Source organism: Ceratotherium simum, chromosome 16, assembly GCF_057802395.1.
Source record: "Ceratotherium simum simum isolate JZ-2026a chromosome 16, ASM5780239v1, whole genome shotgun sequence".
NCBI classification, from domain to species: Eukaryota; Metazoa; Chordata; class Mammalia; order Perissodactyla; family Rhinocerotidae; genus Ceratotherium; species Ceratotherium simum.
Window position 1 is genome coordinate 14641346 of NC_141915.1, and position 20878 is coordinate 14662223.

General features: G+C 39.7%; 2 protein-coding genes across 2 annotated transcripts; both read left to right on the forward strand.

The window, feature by feature from the left end:
- Positions 1-3140: 3140 nt before the first annotated feature.
- Positions 3141-4100, forward strand: LOC101394835 (olfactory receptor 3A1-like). Its single transcript, XM_004433282.2, has one exon. The coding sequence runs from the start codon at positions 3153-3155 to the stop codon at positions 4098-4100; it is 948 nt and encodes a 315-aa protein (XP_004433339.2). The 5' UTR covers positions 3141-3152.
- Positions 4101-18152: 14052 nt separating this feature from the next.
- On the forward strand, positions 18153-19112 carry LOC101395079 (olfactory receptor 3A1). The gene has a single exon (XM_004433283.2). The coding sequence runs from the start codon at positions 18165-18167 to the stop codon at positions 19110-19112; it is 948 nt and encodes a 315-aa protein (XP_004433340.2). The 5' UTR covers positions 18153-18164.
- Positions 19113-20878: the final 1766 nt, after the last annotated feature.

The window sequence follows — 20878 nt, forward strand, 5'->3', positions numbered from 1 at the left end:
ACTCTCAGGCCCTCACTGTCCGTGTGTGATAAATGGGTTAATAACACCCCCTAGTAACTACTATGGAATCAATATAAGAGGTGGAGTGTGGAGTTGGACATGAGGCCTTTCAGAGAAAATCAAAATAAGAAATGATGAAATCAAGCCATTTGTGACAACATGAATGAGGGTATTGAGGGTATTATGTTAAGCAAAATAAGTCAGAGGGAGAAGGTCAAATACCATATGATCTCACTCATAAGTAGAAGATAAAAACAACAGCAAGCAAACACATAGAGACGGAGATGGGGTTGGTGGTCACCAGAGGGGAAAGGGGGAGGGAGGAGGATGAAAGGGGTGATTAGGCACATGTGTATAGTGATGGATTGTAATTAGTTCTTGGGTGGCGAATATGATGTAATCTACACAGAAATAGAAGTATAATGATGTATACTTGAAATTTATATAATGTTATAAACCAATGTTACCGCAATAAAAAAAATCGTAATGTTGTGGAGCAACATTATTGGGTTCATTAAAGGCTTGGGCTGTTTATCAGTCTGTGGCTCTCCAAATCCCCAACTTTTCCTGGGAGGGCTAATTTTTGAGGTCCCCAGGAGATGGCACTGCAGTGGATAGAGCCCCACAGCAGAGATGATCTCATCTCTCTTTCACTTCTTTTCTCATATATGGCCCCTTCCTTGCTCTCTGGGGCTAGGGCCCACACAGTGGGGCACCCTCTTCATTTCCCTTCACCAAAACCTCTCCGGCTGCTGTACCTGTAAGAAGGTGAGTGTTCTCCAAGGTCCCCTTCTGTTCCCTAATAATGGAGAAGCCACTTGAGTTGTTACCAAGGAAGTCAAACCTACTATTTCACAGAGGATTCAGAAGAGAAACAGAGTCTTGCTCAGGGTAACACATCAAGTGAGGGAAAGAGCTGGGACTCTCCTATGCCAGGCCACTTTGCCAAAGCCTGGCCTTGTTGGATGAAGTATGCTTTCTGTTTTTATTGGAGCGAGTATGAGGGCATTCACTGAACCCAAACTTCCTGTTAGACTCATTCCTCAGGGAGCAACCTTGGACCAGACCCCTACATCAGAGGGCCTGATTGTGTCTTCATCATGAGATGCATGAAGGATTTAGTTGGAATGTCAGAGCAGGGAGCTGTGAACACTCAGCAAAGGCAGCCTGGGGCTCAGTCTGGACACCCAAGAGTGGAAATCTAGGAGGACCTCTTCAGTTAAGATCCCCATGGTGATCTTGTTTAAGATGAGCTTCTTAGATGCATAGACCAGTGGTCATCCTAGAATCTTCATGGTGATAAGTAAACTTCACCTCTACACAGTGAGGGTTACATGGCATCTCTGTAGGGAGTGATCTTTTTGCCTAGCCTTACTTATTCATAGGGTCTGCTCCTCCTAATTGCCAAGTTCTATTGAGTTGTTTTCAGGAAAAACATGTCAGTGAATGGATTGTTTCAACTACAGTAGTCTCTCTTATCTGCCGTTTCAGTTACCCAGGGTCAACCGTGGTCTGAAAATATTAATTAGAAAATTCCAGAAATAAACAATTTATAAGTTTTAAATTGTGCACTGTTCTGAGTAGCGTGATGAAATCTCATGCCGTCCCTTTCCATCCCACCCAGGATGTGAATCATCCCTTTGTCTAGCGTATTCACACTGTATACGCTACCTGTTAGTCACTTAGTAGCGTCTTGGTTATCAGACTGACTGTCTCGGTATTTCAGTGTTTGTGTTCAAGCAACCCTTATTTTACTTAATAATGGCCCCAAAGCTCAAGAGTAGTGATGCTTGCAATTCAGATATGCCAAAGAGAAGCCAGAAGTGCTTCCTTTAAGTGAAAAGGTGAAAGTTCTTGACTTAATAAGGAAAGAAAAAACCTCTTACATTGAGGTCGCTAACATCTATGGTAAGTTTTACTACAGTATATTGTTTTAATTGTCCTATTTTATTATTATTTATTATTAGTTATTGTTGTTAATCTCTTATTGTGCTTAATTTATAAATTAAACTTTATCATAGGTATGTATAGGTATATAGTCTATATAGGGTTCAGTACTATCTATGGTTTCAGGCATCCAATAGAGGTCTTGGAATGTAATCCCTGTGAGGGGGGGTGGGGGATATTGTACTGTCTTAACTGTTCCCAATGCCCCATCTAGATAAAGGTAGCAGAGATTCCTACAGCAGTACTTATGTGCCTTTTACTCAAACTTACACCTCACTCAAATCATATTAATCTTTCACTGTCTTGCATAAATTCCAACTTATCCAGAAAACCTTTCCCAACTCGTATAGCCCAATCTGATGCCTCCTTTCACTGAAAACTTGTTGATCTTATGGTCTTAGTTGCCAAGTTCATTCATTTCTTTATTTCAGAAATATTGAACACCTACTGTATGCACAGTGTGATAATAGGTGTTGAGAATACAAAGCTGAGTCAGGCATAAAAATGTCCTGAAGCCACTTGTAGTGGGTAGAAGAGTAGTGGAATGCTCTATGGAGAAACGACCATGCAAGAGGTTAACACAGATAAGTGCTGTGAAGTGTACAGCTAAAGTGCTGCAGGAGTTTAGTGGAGGGGAGTTTGAGATACGGAAAGATCCACAAAACTTTCATGGAAGAGAAACATTTTAGTTGAGTCTTAAAGGATTTGAGCACTTGGAGTTAGTGAGAGGACATTCCAGAGAAAATAATCAATTTGAGCAAAGATAGGAAGATATGAAACCAAAGAGTGTGAAACTTTATAACTCAAGTTAAAGTGGATTTGAGAGGACAATTGAGAGGTAGTTCAATTATTTTTTAATTATTTAATATGTGTGGGGAGCTGTTTTGATCCTATCTCTAGGTCAATTCCCTTAGTATTTATCGAATGAGTCTAGGGCTATAATTAGACTTAGAGGGTGACACAACAGGAGTCGTGGATTTCAGATTTTTTAGGACACCTTAGGAGACACCGCATCAAATTTCTCACCCACATGGAATCTCTAAAACTGACAGCCACCACAATATGGGGACCTAATTTGGTGTCCATGAGGACACTTGGGAATGTACCCTGGAGCTTGGGTCAAAGCAAGTCAATATATTTTTATTGAATAACTAAGTTGGGAAGACTGATCCCTTCCACTATGGGATGTCGTCTTACAGGGACCCATGGAGCCAGAATCTGGGGCCAATGGAACAGCTGTTACTGAGTTCATCCTCCTGGGCTTGGTGGAGACACCAGGGCTTCAGCCAGTTGTCTTTGTACTCTTCCTCTTTGCCTACCTGGTCACAGTTGGAGGCAACATCAGCATCCTGGCAGCCATCTTGGTGGAGTCTAGACTCCACACCCCCATGTACTTCTTCCTGGGGAACCTATCAGTGCTGGACATTGGGTGCATCACTGTCACTGTTCCCTCAATGTTAGGTCGTCTCCTGTCCCAGAAGCGTACAGTTCCATATGAGGCCTGCCTCACACAGCTCTTCTTCTTCCATCAGTTGGCTGGTGTGGACTGTTTCCTGTTGACAGCCATGGCCTATGACCGATTCCTGGCCATCTGCCGGCCCCTCACCTATAGCACCCGCATGAGCCAGAAGGTCCAGAGGGTATTGGTGGCCGTATCCTGGGCTTTTGCCTTCACCAATGCACTGACCCACACTGTAGCCATATCCACACTCAACTTCTGTGGTCCCAACATGATCAATCATTTCTACTGTGACCTCCCACAGCTCTTCCAGCTCTCCTGCTCCAGCACCCAACTCAATGAGCTGCTGCTCTTTGGTCTGGGTATCCTCATGGCAGGTGCACCTGTGATTCTCATTGTCACCTCCTACATCCATGTGGCAGTTGCAGTCCTGCGAATACGTTCTGCAGAGGGCAGGAAGAAAGCCTTCTCCACATGCGGCTCCCACCTCACTGTGGTGGGCATCTTCTATGGGACAGGTGTCTTCAGCTACATGAGGCTGGGCTCACTGGAGGCTTCAGACAAGGACAAGGGGATTGGCATCCTCAACACTGTCATCAGCCCTATGCTGAACCCACTCATCTACAGCCTCCGGAACCCTGATGTGCAGGGTGCCCTGAGGCGAGTGCTCGCAGGGAAGCGATCCCTTGCATGAGGAGTGTCTCAGGTGTGCAGAACCACAGCAAATGATTTCTGTTTCCCCTAGATCCTTGAGCAAAATGACTTTTGTTAGGAAGTGATACTTCTTGTTCCCCTAGGAGACTCTACCTGATAATAGGTGCACAGGTTCTGTAGACCAGAACTCTTGGCTTGTTGACATTTGGTCCTGGCGACCCTTCCCACTCCAGATGGAGGTGGAACCCAGGAAGCTCTGTATCCTGAGAGGATCATGGTCCTACAGGAAGGACAGTCTGTTTGTTTTCTGCTGGAGTCTCTAAAAATACACCAGCAAAGACTCTTTCCAAACTGAAATATGAAAAGTCACAGCCTGGTGCCAAGTATTAGCACATCCTGCTGTCAGGCTTCCCCTGAAACAGCTCTCCAACCTGATTTTACACAGGATCCCACACAGGGACCCACACCTAGTACAGTATAGTTTGAGACACTGAATTCTAGTACCCTGTCTACGTCGCAAGATTCCAGGGTATTTACCAGTGGAGAATTTATATTTCCTTTGGGATTTCTCTATCCCTAGGGACATGTTATGTCTTGTTTTTTGTTTACACATTACATGGTAGATTTTTTTACCTGTCAAATATCTAAAAACTTACCTTATTTATTTTAATATTAAATAAAATAATTTTTAATTTAATGACTCCCTAGCGTTTATATATATTCATTATTCATAATTTACTTAGCCATATTCCTTTTGATGGAGTTTAGAACGTTTCTAGATTCACTGTAATTACCATCAATATTGTAAAGAATATTCTTTAGACGTATGTTTCTATTATTCTGAAAGCATTTCCATAAGATAATTTCTAATAAATAAGAATTCTGAGTTGAATAAAATAAAAATTTAGATTTTTAATACATATTTTCCTCTTATCTTGCAAAAAATTTGCCCTATTATTCCAATGGTGAGTGAAACTGCTTGTTCTCTACATTTTTGTCAACAGTGGCTATTATAAATAAATTCTTCTAATTTTTGACACTATAATGGTTGAAAATTATTGATTATTATTTTACTTTGCATTTCTTTGATGTTCCCATAAGGTTGAATATATTTTCAAATGTTTATTATCCATGATGTGAACTGAATTGTGTCCCACCAAAATTCATATGTTGAAGCCCTAACCCCTAATGTAACTGTTTCTGGAGACAGGGCCTTTAGGAAGTAATTAAGGTTAAATGAAATTAATTAGAAAGTACTAATGAGGTATTTTAGAAAGCAATTAAGGTGAAGTTAGCCCTAATTCAACAGGACTGTGGCCTCATAAGAGAGAAAGAGACAGAGAGAGAACTCTTTCTCTCTCCCTGCTATGTGAGGACACAGTGGGAAGGTGGCTCTCTGCAAGCCAGAACAAGCTCTCACCAGACCCTAGCCATGCTGATGCCCTGATCTCGGCCTTCTAGCCTCCAGAACTGTAAGAAAATAAATTTATGTTGTTCAAACCACCCAGTCTGTGGTATTTTGTTATGGAGGCCTGAGCTGACTAACACAATCCATTAGTATGTCCTCATTGGGAATTAATTTTTCCCCAAGTTGATTGAGGAATAATTGACAAATATAATCGTATATGTTTAGGTGTACAACATGATGACTTGATATACATTGTGGAATGATTATCAAGATAAAGATAATTAACACATCCATCACCTCACATAGTTAACTGTTTGTGTGTGTAGTGAGAACACTTAAGATCTACTCTCAGCAAATTTCAGGTATACAGGACTGTATTATTAACTTTAGTCATCAGGCTATACATTAGATCCTCAGAACTTATTCATCTTGTAACTGAAAGTTTGTACCCTTGACCTACATCTCCCTGTTTCCCCCTCCCCACCCCGTCCCTGGCAACCACCACTCAACTGTCTGTTTCTATGAAATTGGTGTTTATTTTGTTCTTTTGTCTTTTTTTTTAGATTCCACATACATGCGTTACCATACAGAATTTGTCTTTCTCTGTCTGGCTTATTTTACTTAGCACAATGCCATCAAATTCCACCCATGCTGTCACAAGTGGTAGGAGTTCCTTCTTTTTTATGGATGGATAATATTCCTTTGTGTGTTTATGTATATATATATATGCTACATTTTCTTTATCCAATAGTTCATTGAAGGACACTTATGTTGTTTCGATATTGGGCGATTGTAAACAATGCTGCAGTGAACATGAGAGTACAGATATCTCTTCAAGATAGTGATTTCATTTCCTTCAGATATATGCCCAGAATGGAATTGCTGTCTCATATGGTAGTTCTAGTTTTGATTTTTTGAGGAACCTCCATACAGTTCTCCATAGTGGCTGCGTCAATTTACATTCCCACCAACAGTGAACAAAGGTTTCCTTTTCTCCATGTCTTCATCAACACTTGTTATTTCTTGTCTTTTTCATAATAGCCATCCTAACAGGTGGAGGTGATATCTCATTGTGGTTTTGATTTGCATTTCCCTGATGATTAGTGATGTTGAGCACATTTTCATGTACCTGTTGGCCATTTGGGTGTCTTCTTTGAAAAAGTTATGTTCAGGTCCTTTGTCCATTTTTTAAAGTGGATCATTTGCTTTTTGGATTGTGTTCTGTGAGTTCTTTATATATTTTAGAATTTAACCCCTTATCAGATATATGCTTTGCAAATATTTTCTCCCATTCCATAGGTTGCTTTTTTCAATTTATTGATTGCTTCCTTTGCTGTGCAGACACTTTTTAGTTTGATGTAGCTCCCTAGTAGCTCTGAGGTCAACATTGGCAAAAACTTCAGGGGTCTTAGGAGTAAAAACTGTGGAGGTCCTGCAGGTGGCAGTGGCAGCTAGAGCTACTGGGGTCCTTGGTGTGAAGACTGCAGGCATTCTCTTGTTCTCCTATTTTGCCTGTGGGGGGCACTTCTAGCCGAGGGGATCCCTCTTGATATCAGGTCTGGTGCGCTGCACTCAGATGGCAGTAGAGCTGGGGTCCTGGGATCAGGTGCACTTGCTGTGGTGGTGGCACTGGTATCTGATGTGTGGGTGTGTGCAGGTCTCCTGTGGACTTGGGGTCTGGTTTTCTGGGGCTCACTGCAGTGACTCAGGCTCTGAGGAGAAGGGGAAATATAGCAGTGTCTTGGTTCCAGGGATGACACGATGAAGCAGTGGTTTGGGCCTGGAGTGGCAGGGTGCAGCAGCAGCACACCCTGGAGATGACAGGTCTAAGTCCTGACTCTGGCCCCAGGAGGCAGGGAACAGAGTAGCAGCAGTTTAGTCCTAGTGATGGTGGATCAAAACCCTGACTCAGGACCCAAGCAGCAGGGCAGAGAGCTTCAGCAGCGTGGCCTGGTTATGGAGGGTCTATGCCAAGACTCAGGACCCGGGACCTGGGACACAGGGCACTGGCAGCAGTCTCTGGTGATAGCAGGTCAAAGCTTCTACTTAGGACCTAGGATGCAGTCACAGAGCAGCATAGGTTGGCTTGGTGATGGTGGGTCAAAGTTGTGACTTTGGCCCAGGGGGTGGGGTGCAGAGCAGTGATACCTCCCTTCCTGTAGTTGAGAAGTTGCTGTTGTGTTTTCAGACAGTGGGACAGTAGTGACTGGGGTCTCTGGAGGCAGGTCTCACTGCAGTGACAGCTCCAGCCCCGGGGAGGAAACGCAACTGCAGGGAATTGACGGCTCCACCCGCTGGGTTCAGCATTGATGAAGATTGTGGGGGTCCTTGGTAGCAAAGTCTGCAAACATCTGCAGGAGTGATGGGGCTTGCTGGGGTTCTCCTGCTCTCCTTTTCTCGTGGGGTGAAATCCCATGAAGGAGATCCCTTTTGGCACCGAGCTGCTCTGGACGAAGGATGGGGTAACACAGGTAAAATGCTCTTCACACTCTTCAATGTGGCCATCCTCGGTTTTTGAACTCTACAGGATTTTCTGCTGCTTCTTTTTTGTAGTCCAGGGCTTTCCCAGAGCTATTTTTGTCTTTGTGTAGTTGTTTATTTATTGTTTTTTGGGGAGGGGTGATCTTTGGGACCTCCTATCTTGCCATCTTGCTGATGTCACGGCTTCCTGAGAATTGTTTTTTAATGTCCTTTACCTCTTTTTCTACTGGACTGTTAATTTTTTTATTGATTTGTAGAAACTTTTTATGTATTGTGGCTATTATCCTTTGGCCATATAGTTTGCAAATAATTCCACAGTTTCCCGATTTTCCATTTTCTTTCATCTTTGTTTTTGATGTCTTCCAACAATTAGAAGTTCAATTTTTTTTATCTTTTCAAATATATTCTTTTGTATTTTTTGTATTTTTCAAATACATTCATGAATAAACTCATGGGCAATACTCTTTAAGCATTATTATTTCTCCATGATCCCTGAACAACTTCTAGAGCTCCAGTTAAATATAGCCTTCACCTGTCTTTACTAATTTATCCTCAATGTTTGCTACCATCTTCATTTTCCATCTTTTTAAATATCTCTGTGCTACATTCTGGATAAGTTCTTTTTAGACTATATTCTTGTTCAGTAATTTTCTCTTCTGTTCTCTCTAGCCTGCTGCCAAAACTGTTCACTGACTTTTTAAAGCTGTTATATTCTTTATTTATAGAAGTTCAATTAATTTTTTTAGAATCTTATTCCAAGTCATTTTTCACAGTTTTTGTTCTAGAGATATTTGCAAGTATATTTTTAATACTTTAAACAGAGTAAGCTATTTACAATTGTATGTTTCAATATATAAAGTCTTTGTGGGGATGTTTTGTTGTCTGTCCTTTCTTAATCATGATGCTTTGTTTCTTTGTGTACCTGCTGTTATGGGTTGAACTGTGTCTTCCAAAAACGATATGTTGATGTCTTAACCCCTAGTACTTCAGAATGTGACCTTATTTGGAAATAGGGTCATTGCGGATGTAATTAGTTATGTTAAGATGAGGTCATACTGCAGTAGAGTAGGCTGCTGATCCAATATGACCAGTGTCCTTGTAAGAAGACAGCCATGTGAAGACACAGACACACAGGGAGAATGCCATGTAATGATGAAGGCAGAGATTGGAATTATGGAGTTGTAAGCCAAGGGGTGCCAAAGATTGCTGGTAAACCAGCAGATGCCAGGAAGGGGGTAGGAAGGATTCCCCTACAGGTTTCTAAGGGCACATGGCACTTCCAACACCTTGATTTCAGACTTTTAGCCTCCAGAACGGTGAGACAATAAATTTCTGTTGTTTTAAGCCACTCAGTGTGTAGTACATTGCTATGGCAGCCCTAGGAAACTAATATATCTGGTTTTCTTTGACTGTGTGCCAGTCAGACTTGGTACTAGTGAAAAGTCATCTATATGAATAATTTAACACCTAGGATGAAGGTATCTTCTTCCAAAGATCCTTTATTTCTTTCAAAGATGATTTGTTTCTGCTTCTGGTGGCACATGGTGGCTGTCTTAGTCTGTTTGGACTGCTAAAATATAGATTGGGTGGCTTATAAACAACAGAAACTTATTTCTCACAGTTTTGGAGGCTGGGAAGTGCAACTCAAGGCGCCAGAAGATTCTGTGTATGGTGAGGGTCCATTTCCTGTTCATTTTATAGATGGCCATCTTCTCATAGTGTCCTCATATGGCAGAAAGGGTGAGGGAGCTCTCTTGTGTCTCTTTTATAAGGGCACTAACAGCATTCATGAAGGCTCCATCCTCATGACCTAATCGCCTACCAAATGTCCCACCTCTTAATACCATCTCTTTGGGGGTTAGGATTTCAACATATGAATTTGGGGGTGGGGCACAAACATTCAGTCCATAACAGTGGCACTACATGTCCAACATAACTTGAAACTGGGTTCAAGGCGTAAAGATCTCTGACAACCAAGATAATGTGAATCTAGGCTGAAAATCTATATGAAGGCTGATTTGTACTGATCTCTCTATTCTTACATTGGTATAATACTGGAGTAGTCATTTTCCTCTTTTACCCGAGAATTATTTAGGAAACTATATTTAATTTCTATATTTTAATTAAAACTATATTTTAATTTCTAATTTCCTAATTAATTAAATTAGGAAACTAATTTAATTTAATTGTGGATCTTATTGATGCTTAAGCTTCTGCTACCATTTATAAATTTTTATATATAATACCTTTATTGTTTTAGGTTTAGAAAAATGTTACTGAATGATGAAAAGCTTTGACATTCAGATATTACATCCTTAAGCCAACGATGCAAACCTAATAGTGGAGAGTTAGCTCCCCATAACACCACCAAGTCAAGGGGATAATTCTTTGCTGTGAGAGTAAGTAGCAGATGAAATGGGAGAGCAAGAGAGTTACACTGGAAGTAGCAGCTGGAAGTCAATCTCAGTGCTATGGACCGGGGTATTGGGGTGGAGCAGAGGCTACTATTATGAGAGTTGGATGCCTTAGGCTCCTCCCTGGAGCATAGTCCATGGTGCATTTGAGCAATATTTATCACAAACAACAGAATCTAAAAATATATTGTTTGGGGGAGACGGGTTAATTAGAAGGAGGTGGAAGAGTAAATAATGTAATGTAATTGTTGAGATCATGTACCTTGGAATCAGACAAATGCAAGTTTGAACCCCAACTTATCAAAGTCCTAAGTATGTGGCCTTATGCAAGTTAGTGAGTCACTTTGAACCTCAATTTATTTATCTGTAAAATGGGAATAATAAAGGTATCTACCTCATATAATTGTTCTAAGGGTTGATTGGGATTTAGTGTATATAAAGCTCGTAGAAGAGTGTCCTGTAGATAACAAGCACACCATAAGTGTTATCAATTATTATTATGTTAATAACAACATTGGTGGTCTCCTACTAGGAACTTTATGTGTGTTACTTCATTTAATCCTCACAGCAGCCCTAAAAGTGGATATTACTATCAGTCCAGAGATGAGGAAACTGGGGTCCAAAAGAGTTCAATAGTTGCTAGTAACTGGAAAAGCAGGTCTATCCGTCTGTAAAGTCCAGCAGGCTTCCCAAAGACAGGATGCCGTCACATGGGCTTGGGTGAGCAGTTAACTGAGGAGGACGTAAGAGTCCAAGGGCTACACTATACAACCTCTCCAACTTCCTCTCTCTCATCACCTCTGTCACTAGACTCTCATCTTCTAAGGACCTGGCCCAGAAAATCATGGTAGGGAACAACTTCCCAGGGGGCCCCTGGTCCCTCCTAGCACAGCACAGGGCTTCTGCTGCCTCTCTCAGGAGCGTTATGAGTCTCCCAGGACACAGTCTCTGTGGCCCTCACTAACAAGGCCCTGGGTGGGAATGCACTTTGTTCCTGAGGATTCATTAAGAATTTGAAGTTGGAAAGGGCTTCTCCAGCTTTTGCCTCCTTTCTTGGGTTTCCTCCTCATCCCCAGGTTTAGGAGTCAGCTTGTCTCTACCCCATAACCCGTTTGGACCAGACGTCTGGGAGAGCAAAACCCTCAGTCTGGGGACCCAGATTCAGTCCTGGCTCCGCCTTTAGTTTGCTGGGTGGTTTTCAGAAGGCAAACAGCTTCACTATGTCCCCCTCTGTTATATGAAGTTGTTATAATCACTGCCCTAATTAGCCCCATAGATTAATATGGGGATGGAGATAAAAATGTTTGGAAAAATTCTAAATCACCACCGAGTTATGAGACATCACTGCAAAGTATTTATTAGTGCGTATATTATTTACGTGTCCTTAGCTCTCCTCACTTCCTTCTCCCCCTTCTTGGGCTAATTTCGATGTCCCAAGAGGATAACACTGTGGTGGAGAAGTCTCGGGACAGAGATGGTTCTGGCCTCTCTTTATCTCATTTCCGTATATAAAGCCCCTTACCTCTCCCCTGGAGGAGCTGACTGAGCTTGTGCAGTCTCACCCGCTTTACATCCCTCTCCACAAAACCTCACTGGCTTCTGTGCCATAACAAGGTGCATTCTTTTATGGTCCTCCCTCTGCTCCTGTGTCGTAGGGAAGGGACTTTAGTTGTTACTAAGTCAAACCTCCTGGTCTTACAGATGCAGCAATCAAGGTGTCAAAAACAAAAATAAGAGACTTGCTCAGGATGACATCTCAGGTGAGTGGCAGAGCTCAGACTATGACCCAGAGACTGAAGTTCCTCTTCCGGGCACCTTTATCAGTTCCCTCATTTTTCTTAGATGAAGCTTGTTTTCCGATTCTGTTAGGGGTGTGTGGGAGGAGATTTAGTATTCAGCTTCCCCACATAGAACCCGGCAGCCTGATCTGATCCCTAAGACCAACCTAGTGCGTGAAGGACCTGTTGAAATTTATAAGCAGGGAGTAGTCACAGCATAATGAGGGAAGCCTGGCTGGGACTTTCATTACTATGTTGAATAAAAGTGGTGAGAGGGGGCATCCTTGTCTTGTGCCGGATCTTAGAGGAAAAGCTTTCAGCTCTTCACTGCTGAGTATGATGTGAGCTGTGGGCTTGTCATATTTGGCCTTTCTTATATTGAGATACAATCCATGTATACCCAATCTGTTGAGAGTTTTTTCATGAAAGGATGTTGAATTTTGTCTGTTTTTTCTGCATCTATTGAGATGATCATATGATTTTTAGCCTTCATCTTGTTTATGCAGGGAATTTTCATTTCCTTCCATTGTTCTGTCAGGCTGCTCTTGAGCCGGTTCCAAGTGTTCACATTGTTGTGGCTTTATACTACGTGTCAAAGCTGGGACCCTTAGTCCACCCTCACTATTGACCATTATTTTCCTACATGCTCTTCTTACTAGTTTTTCTTATGGACTTAGAACCAGCTTGTCTTCTAAAAATGTATCCTATTGGCATTTCTTTTTAGTTGAGAATTGCCATAATTTATTGATTATAGAGATAAATATCTTAGTGGAACTGAATCTTCCAGTCCAAGAACATGAGATGTTTTTCCATTTGTTCAAATCACATTTTGTATGCTTCAGCTTATTTTAATGTTTTCTTTATGAAGTTATTTTACATTCCTTGTTAAGTTTAATCCCTGGGATGTATATCATCTTTTTTATGATTATAAGCATGGCATTTTCTTCCATTATATCTTGTAATAAAAAAATTTATTTTTATTCATGTAAGCTATTGACATCTGTACATCAATTTTTAATCCACCCAATTCGCTGAAGTCTTTTATCAGTATATAATAGTTTTCTTATCTGAATCTTGGTTTTGCAGGTATACAATCATATTATGTACAAATAATTATGATTTATCTCTTCACTTCCAATTTAGTCCCAAATTTCTTTTTATTGGCCAGTATTTCCTGAACTGTGTAAAACTCAACAGGTAATTAGGCTTTTTTCCTTGTAGTTAATGGGAATGCTTCTTGTATTTCCCATAAAGAATGAAAGCAGCTCTATGATTCATGTTAAGTAAATCTCCATTATTCCTATATTTAAACAATACTTAAAATCAACAATGGGTAACATATTATCTAATGCCTTTTCAAATGTATAGAGAGAATAATTTTTTTTACTCTTAATCAATTAATATAATTTAATATACTAACATTTTCAATAATTTTAAGCCATATTTGCTTTCTTGGAATAAACTCAACTGGTGATGAAAATTTTTGTTTTATATTTCTGGTTGCTGTATCCTAATATTTCATTTAGGATTTACATGAATATCAGTAAAGAGTTGGCCATATTTTTCTTTCTTTCCTTTTATTTTTTTTTGTACACTTTTTGTTTTTGGTACACTTTGTTGATTTTGGATGTCAATGTTATGCTCTCTCCACAAACTTAATTTGAGAAGCTTTCCTCTGTCTTCAGTGTTCTGGGACGGTTTAAGTATCACTGGAGAAATCTATTCTTTAAAGATTTGACAAAATTTCCCTATTTTCTGGGGAGGTGGTGGATGTTGGCGGTGGGGATAATGGAATGGAGTAGCTCTAGCTTTTGGACAACTTTCTCTATTTTTTCTATAGTAATTAACCTGTTTCAATTTTTCACTTCCTCTGGGATAAGTTTTCATAACTTACATTTTTATCAAATCTTACCCATTTTGTCCAATTTTTCAAAAAAACTTTTGCATAGATGGGGGAAAAGTGACCTTTTAAGTAGATTTTTATCTTTTAATCTAACCGTGATCCTTTTTCCCTTATCAGTTATTATTTTACAGAGTTGTGCTTTTTTCTTGATTGAGTAAATTTTAAATTTGTCAATTTCATTTCCCCCCTCGCCCCACCCAAAAGAAATCTCTTTGAACTTGTTATTCTGTTTTTCTCTTTTCTAATCAAGTTTTGCTTTTATTGTTACTATTTTCTTATAGTTCTTTTTCTAATTTCTTGATTTGATCATTGAATCAATTTTTTTTCTTTTGTGTTTTTAGTATATTTACTTAAGGCTATGTGTTTTCTTCTGAACACTGACTTAGTCATAATCCACATGTTCTAATGTGTGTTGGTTTCATCATCTCCTTCTTCCACTCTCCCAGGGATGTTTTAGTTGTGATTCCCTGTTTGTACAACTGTTTCGTAAGGACTTTTTAAAATATTGGGATTTATTTTACAAGTCATTTTTCTTTAAATTGGATTCTGATTAAATATTATTGCCTGTATTATTTGTTATTTTGGGATTTGCTACATTTCTTGTTTATATATGCTCTTTTTTGGGGTGTGAATGTTTCATGGGCACTTGGGAACGGTATAGATATCAATTAGTTCTACCTCTGGAATAATTATATTGACGTCTTTTATAGCTTTACTTTATTATGTCAACTTAACTCTATTGTAGATTGAAAGTCCCTAAAATCCCCTATTACCTTGTTTATGGCTATTTTTCCTTGATACCCTGCACTTTTCACTTTATGTACCAATGCCAGGTGTTTGGAGCATTCGTTTTCACACTATTGTATCTTCCTGCACCTTTATAATTACAAAGTCCTCTTTTTATTCTCATTTATTTTATGCCCTTTTTTGAATTCAATTGCATTTGATATTAAGATCATGATCCCTGCTTTATGTTGTTTATATTTGACTGATATTTTTTGTCTTTAAACTTTATGATTAACTTTGGGCTAAATTTAGGAATCAGCACAGAATTGGATTTTTTAGATCTAATCTGAAATTCTTGTCTTTTACTACCATGAGTTTAGCTCATTCAACTTTATTGTTATGTTTGATCCTAATTCTGTTCTCTTATTTCATGCTATGTTTTTTGCTTCTATTCTTTTGAAAAATTCTTTCATTGTAAGGTCTATATTTGTTTTACTTTGTTTTACATGTGTGTTTATTCCGACAACTTGGAAGCTTGTTCTAGGGTTCCGTTTATAACTAGAATTTTATGTAAAGTTCTAAAACTTTATGTTTTTAGACATTGTCTCTTAATTTCCTAGTGTAAACAGTGATGAAATTAGTATATTTCCTTTCCTCTCCCTTTTCTCTTTCTCCTATACTATATGATTTATTTGATTATGTTACCTTAATCTTTTCTTTTATACTGGTTTGTGTACTTATAACTCTGTTACATAATTTAGAAGATTTAAATGATATTTATAAAAAATCAATATATGGAAAATGTATAATTTACACAATAAGTCTGGAGATAAGGGTGGTTAATTTAGCACTTCAGGAAAATCATCAGGGAACCCTAGGTCTTTATGTTTTTTCTGCTTACTATCTGGAATGTTCTTTTTATTTTCAAATAGACTTCAGAGAAGTTTTAGATTCACAGCAAAACTGAGCAGGAGGTACAGGGATTTCCCATATGTCTTTTCCCCCCACGTATGCATAGCCTTCTGCATTATCAAGATCCCCCACCAGAGGCGTGCATTTGTTACAATTGGTAAAGCTATATTGACACATCATTAGCATCGAAAGTCCATAGTTCACATTAGGGTTCACTCTTGGTGTTGTACATGCTACATGTTTGGACAAATTTATAATGACTTATATCCACCATTATAGTATCATTCAGAGTAGTTTCACTGTGCGCAAAATCCTCTGTTGAATGATATCTTTTAACACTTAGCTATGGAATATGAGGAAATAAGCACATCTATCCTTCCTCCCATCTCATCTCTTCCTTTCTTTTAATTATAACCATTTTACCTTTTCAGATTTTTAAAACATTTACATTTTATTCTATACCTATAATTTCCACAAATGTTTTCGTCTTGGTCCTATACTGAAATACATTTACAACTGACCACCTGTTCATATCCTGTGGTTTTCCATTTTTGTCTTTATTGGCTGAGGTGTGTTTAAAAAAAAAAAACTTTTGTTTAAAAACCCTGGAGTCTGCTTTTTTCAAGAGTGGTTAATATTAATAATATTACTTGAAATCTTGCACTGCAAGATTAACCTTATACTTGAATAGTAGTCCAGATAGTTATAGTATTTTGGGATCACATTTTCTTTTCTTGCAAATATTGAAGGCACTTTTCCACTTTTCCATTATATCTCGGTTCTGAATGCTGATTTGAAGAAGTGAGAGGCCAGCTTAATTTCTTTTCTTTAAAATTGACATGACCTTTTTTGCTTGGCAACCAATTCTTTTTTTTTAAAACTTTGATATCCAGTAATATTACAGTGGCAGGTAATAGTGCTGGAACTCTAGATATATGATTTTTCCTGGGACAAGGTAGGCCCTTGCAATCTGTAGATTCAAATACTCTCTTCTTTCTGGAAAATTTTTTGATCTGAAATTTACTGTCAAACAATTGTTCTTTCTCATTATTTTGATCTCCTTCTTTCACAATTCCAGTTGTACATATGTTGAATTTCCTTTTTTTCTGTCCCTACATCTATCATTTTCCATCTTTTTCCATTTCATTTTGTTATCTTTTTAAATACTGGTCTTGTCTCTGTCTGAATTTTTCCCATTCTGCTGTTTCCAATTTTGTTTTTCTTTTTGTCATAATTTTACATTTCTTTAACATTTGTTCCTATCTTCTCCCAGCTTGTATTTTATGTCTTTCTTGCCATCGCTTTTCTCAGCTCTTGTATTTTTACTTTGTCCTCTTATCTCATAGAGGAAAATGCTTCCTTAAGCTTTTTCAGATTATGTTGAAATGTTTGATCACAATTTTCATCTGTTCCATGGCAACCATCTTACATGGAGTGAGTTTTATCTATTTGTTTTTCTTGGTTCTTTCTTTCCTTTTGTTTCTGGAATCCTTGTATAGATTCAGTGCTTGTTTGTTTTTGAATCCTTGAATGAAGTGAGTTTTTTTCTGAGTTAGCTATTTGCAGGAGACTTGTATCGAACAGGCTAAGCTCATGTTCCAGGCTGGCAGGAACTTACCTTATGATTCAAATTTAGGGGTGAGTTATTTTAGCTTGTTCTTGTCTTTAATCAATGTAGACAGATTGATTACTGTAGAACTCTTGTGAGTTATTTTCCTTATCTCTCACCTCTAGCTTCATGCTGTGTCTAAATCCTGCAAATACACTTGCCTGTGAGATTCTTCCTTGAGCCCTTCCTCTGCTTCTTGAATCCAACTCAGGATCACAGAAGGTAACTATGCTATACTATGCACCCTACTCCCATCATTGGAAACTAGGGCTTTTGATTTTTTTCCTTAGTGAGTGCTCTTTTCTATGGAGAATTGTAGTTGTCCAGCTTTTTCTACAGGCATGAATTTTCTCTCTCTGCCACTCTCCTATTTGATCTCCATTATTCTTGAAGCAATCTCATCTAGTTTGTGGATTAGAGTTTTGGATATTTTCTAGTTTCTTTGAAAATAGAATCTGTACTTTTATTCTTGTTCTGCATGTCTTGGGAAAGGATGAGTTTTGAGAAGATAAAGTTCCAAATTTACTCTGCCATGTTCAAACCAGAAGTACACTTTCTGGTTAATTATTTTCCCCAAGGGTTTTGTCATTCATAATCTGTACAAATAGATTCCTTCAGCTAGGAGAGAGAGAGAGGTTCAGAGTGGTGATGTTACCTGTTCAGGCACTTGAGAATGAAGTAAAGCTATTGAGATAAATGTAGTGAAAGTTTCAACGTGTGTGATACAACCGGGGCAGTGGGAAAGTCCTTACTGAGAGAGGGGGAGTTTAGCAGAGGGCTCGGCATATAGAAGTTAGTTTATTTCTTCTTTTTGAACAAATATATTGAGAGGAATGATTCTTTATCTCCTTGGTTGTTTCCTTGCAGGAACTAATGCTGCCAAAATCTGGGGCCAATGGAACAGACATTACTGAATTCATCCTTCTGGGCTTGGCAGAGACACCAGAGCTGTGGCCAGTTGTCTTTGTACTCTTCCTCTTTGCCTACCTGGTCACAGTTGGGGGCAACCTCAGCGTCCTGGCAGCCATCTTGGTGGAGCCCAAACTCCATAACCCCATGTACTTCTTCCTGGGGAACCTATCAGTGCTGGATGTTGGGTGCATTACCGTCACTGTTCCCTCAATGTTGGGTCGTCTGTTGTCCCACAAGCATATAGTTCCGTATAGAGCCTGCCTCATACAGCTCTTCTTCTTCCATCTCCTGGTTGGGGTGGACTGCTTCCTGTTGACAGCCATGGCCTATGACAGATTCCTGGCCATCTGCCGGCCCCTCACTTATAGCACCTGCATGAGCCCGATGGTCCAAAGGTTGTTGGTGGTTGTGTCCTGGGCTTGTGCCTTCACCAATGCACTGACCCACACTGTAGCCATATCCACACTCAACTTCTGTGGCCCCAATGTGATCAATCACTTCTACTGTGACCTCCCACAGCTCTTCCAGCTCTCCTGCTCCAGCACACAACTCAATGAGCTGCTGCTCTTTGCTGTTGGTTTCATAATGGCAGGCACCCCCATGGCTCTCACTGTCACTTCCTATGCCCATGTGGCAGCTGCAGTTCTACGAATCCGCTCAGTGGAGGGCAGGAAGAAAGCCTTCTCCACATGTGGCTCCCACCTCACTGTGGTTGCCGTATTCTATGGTTCAGGTATCTTTAACTACATGCGACTAGGTTCCACCAAGCTTTCAGATAAAGATAAAGCTGTTGGAATTTTTAACACTGTCATCAGTCCCATGCTGAATCCAATCATCTACAGCCTCAGGAATCCTGATGTGCAGGGTGCCCTCTGGCGAGTCCTCACAGGGAGACGGTCATTGGCTTGATGAGGTCTCAAGTGTCACTTCCTCCATCCTCCCTTTCTCTTTTTGGACAAAAAGAGAAATCCTCTGGGTTCAGCTACCGGAACAAATGGTCTAGAACTGCTACTATCTCCCTAAGCATGAGGATTTTGTAGGGGATAATAGTTATTGTTTCCCAAAGAAGCTCTGTTAATTATAAGCAATGTGTATGTAGGTTCTCCTAGGCCAGGCACCTTGACAAATTAAACTTCAGTCACTGTGTACTCTCTTTTCTGAGAAGACGTGAAACCTGGGAATCCCTGAATGCTCACAGCTTCATGTCCTACACGTTGGTTATATCCTGGGATCCCAAAAATATCCCAGCAAACTCCCTCTCCCAACCCCAGGGGGTCATAGGATTCTCTCAAGTTCATGTATGGTTGGTCAGTTTATAAAACATAGACCTGGAGCTCAGGATTATGTTATTTCTGCCATCAACCTTCTACAAGCCTAAAAAAGCAGCTCATTTCTTTCCTATCACACAATTATCCCACAGGATATAGAGGAGACAGATGGGAAGCTGTGTGGTCATGTACTCTCTAGTAACTCCAGAAAGCATGATCCCTGTGTGCAGCTCTCAGACCTGTTTTTAAATTTTAAAATTCCATTAACACATATGATATATCTTATGATACAAAAATGAATTGCCCTCACCTATCCTTCCTCATGTGTTTAAAATCCTTTAAAAGATAAGCGTTTATAACCTAAATCTCATTTCAACATTAAAACAAATCCAGAATACTCAATACTATATTCCCCTCTAAATTCTTACTCTCAGTCTCCAGATCTGCTAGCTAAGACAACCCATATCTGTAAAAATGAATCATAGGGTGATGCCTCACCCTAAATTTCCCTTATCAGTAGGAGAGTATGTCTCTAACCTAGAACATCATCTCATCTTGTTTGCTGCTTACCAGACTTTAGTCCACTCATGATTTAGCTGAATTTTCCTTCTAGCCTCCCTTTTAGGATTAATTGCCCATTCCTGGCATCTCTACTGTGCCACTGGTGTTTCCTGATTAATTTCTCTAAAACTTCCCTTTGGCCTGTAAGTGTGACTTGGCTTCTCCGTGATATTTTATGGAGGTGAACAGACTGACAAGATGGGGTATGATGGAGATGAAGAGAAAGGATGTGAGAGAGGGAAGCAAAACAAGATTGGAAGTGGGGAGTTTGTTGAAAAAATGAAGATGAAAGATGAAGAATAGGAGACATAAGATAGAAATGCAGGCAAAAGTGTTTGAGAAGGGAAGATAGAGGTATTGGAGAGGACCAGATGGAGTACAGAGAGAGATAGAGTGGGAGATGAGACAGAATGGAGGAATTGGACAAGATGCCTTGAGACTGTTAAAAGACCAGAGGAGGAAGTAGTGTAATAAACTTAGTGGGTCAGGGATGAGAGATGCAGGCTTCTCTCAATGGTGGCAGTCCTAATGCCACCATTGTAGTCCATTCTCTTCACCAAGGATAAAGTAATATTTTAAGTTGTCCAAAAGTGTGCATTTCCTGCTTCTCTAGACAAAAGGTGCTCCTAGAATGTCAGGGACAATATTATTAGACGGGAAAAGAGAAGAAAAGGACTGCAGGGTATTTTATCCACCTACATCTCTAAAGGGTCATCAGAGTTTGTGCACTCAACTTGCCAACTTATTCCCTACCTTTTGGGTCATGCCTGCCAAGACTGTCAACAGACATAAGGAAAAGATGGCTCTTTCCGATCCCTTTTTAGTCACCAGACAAATTTCAGGGAT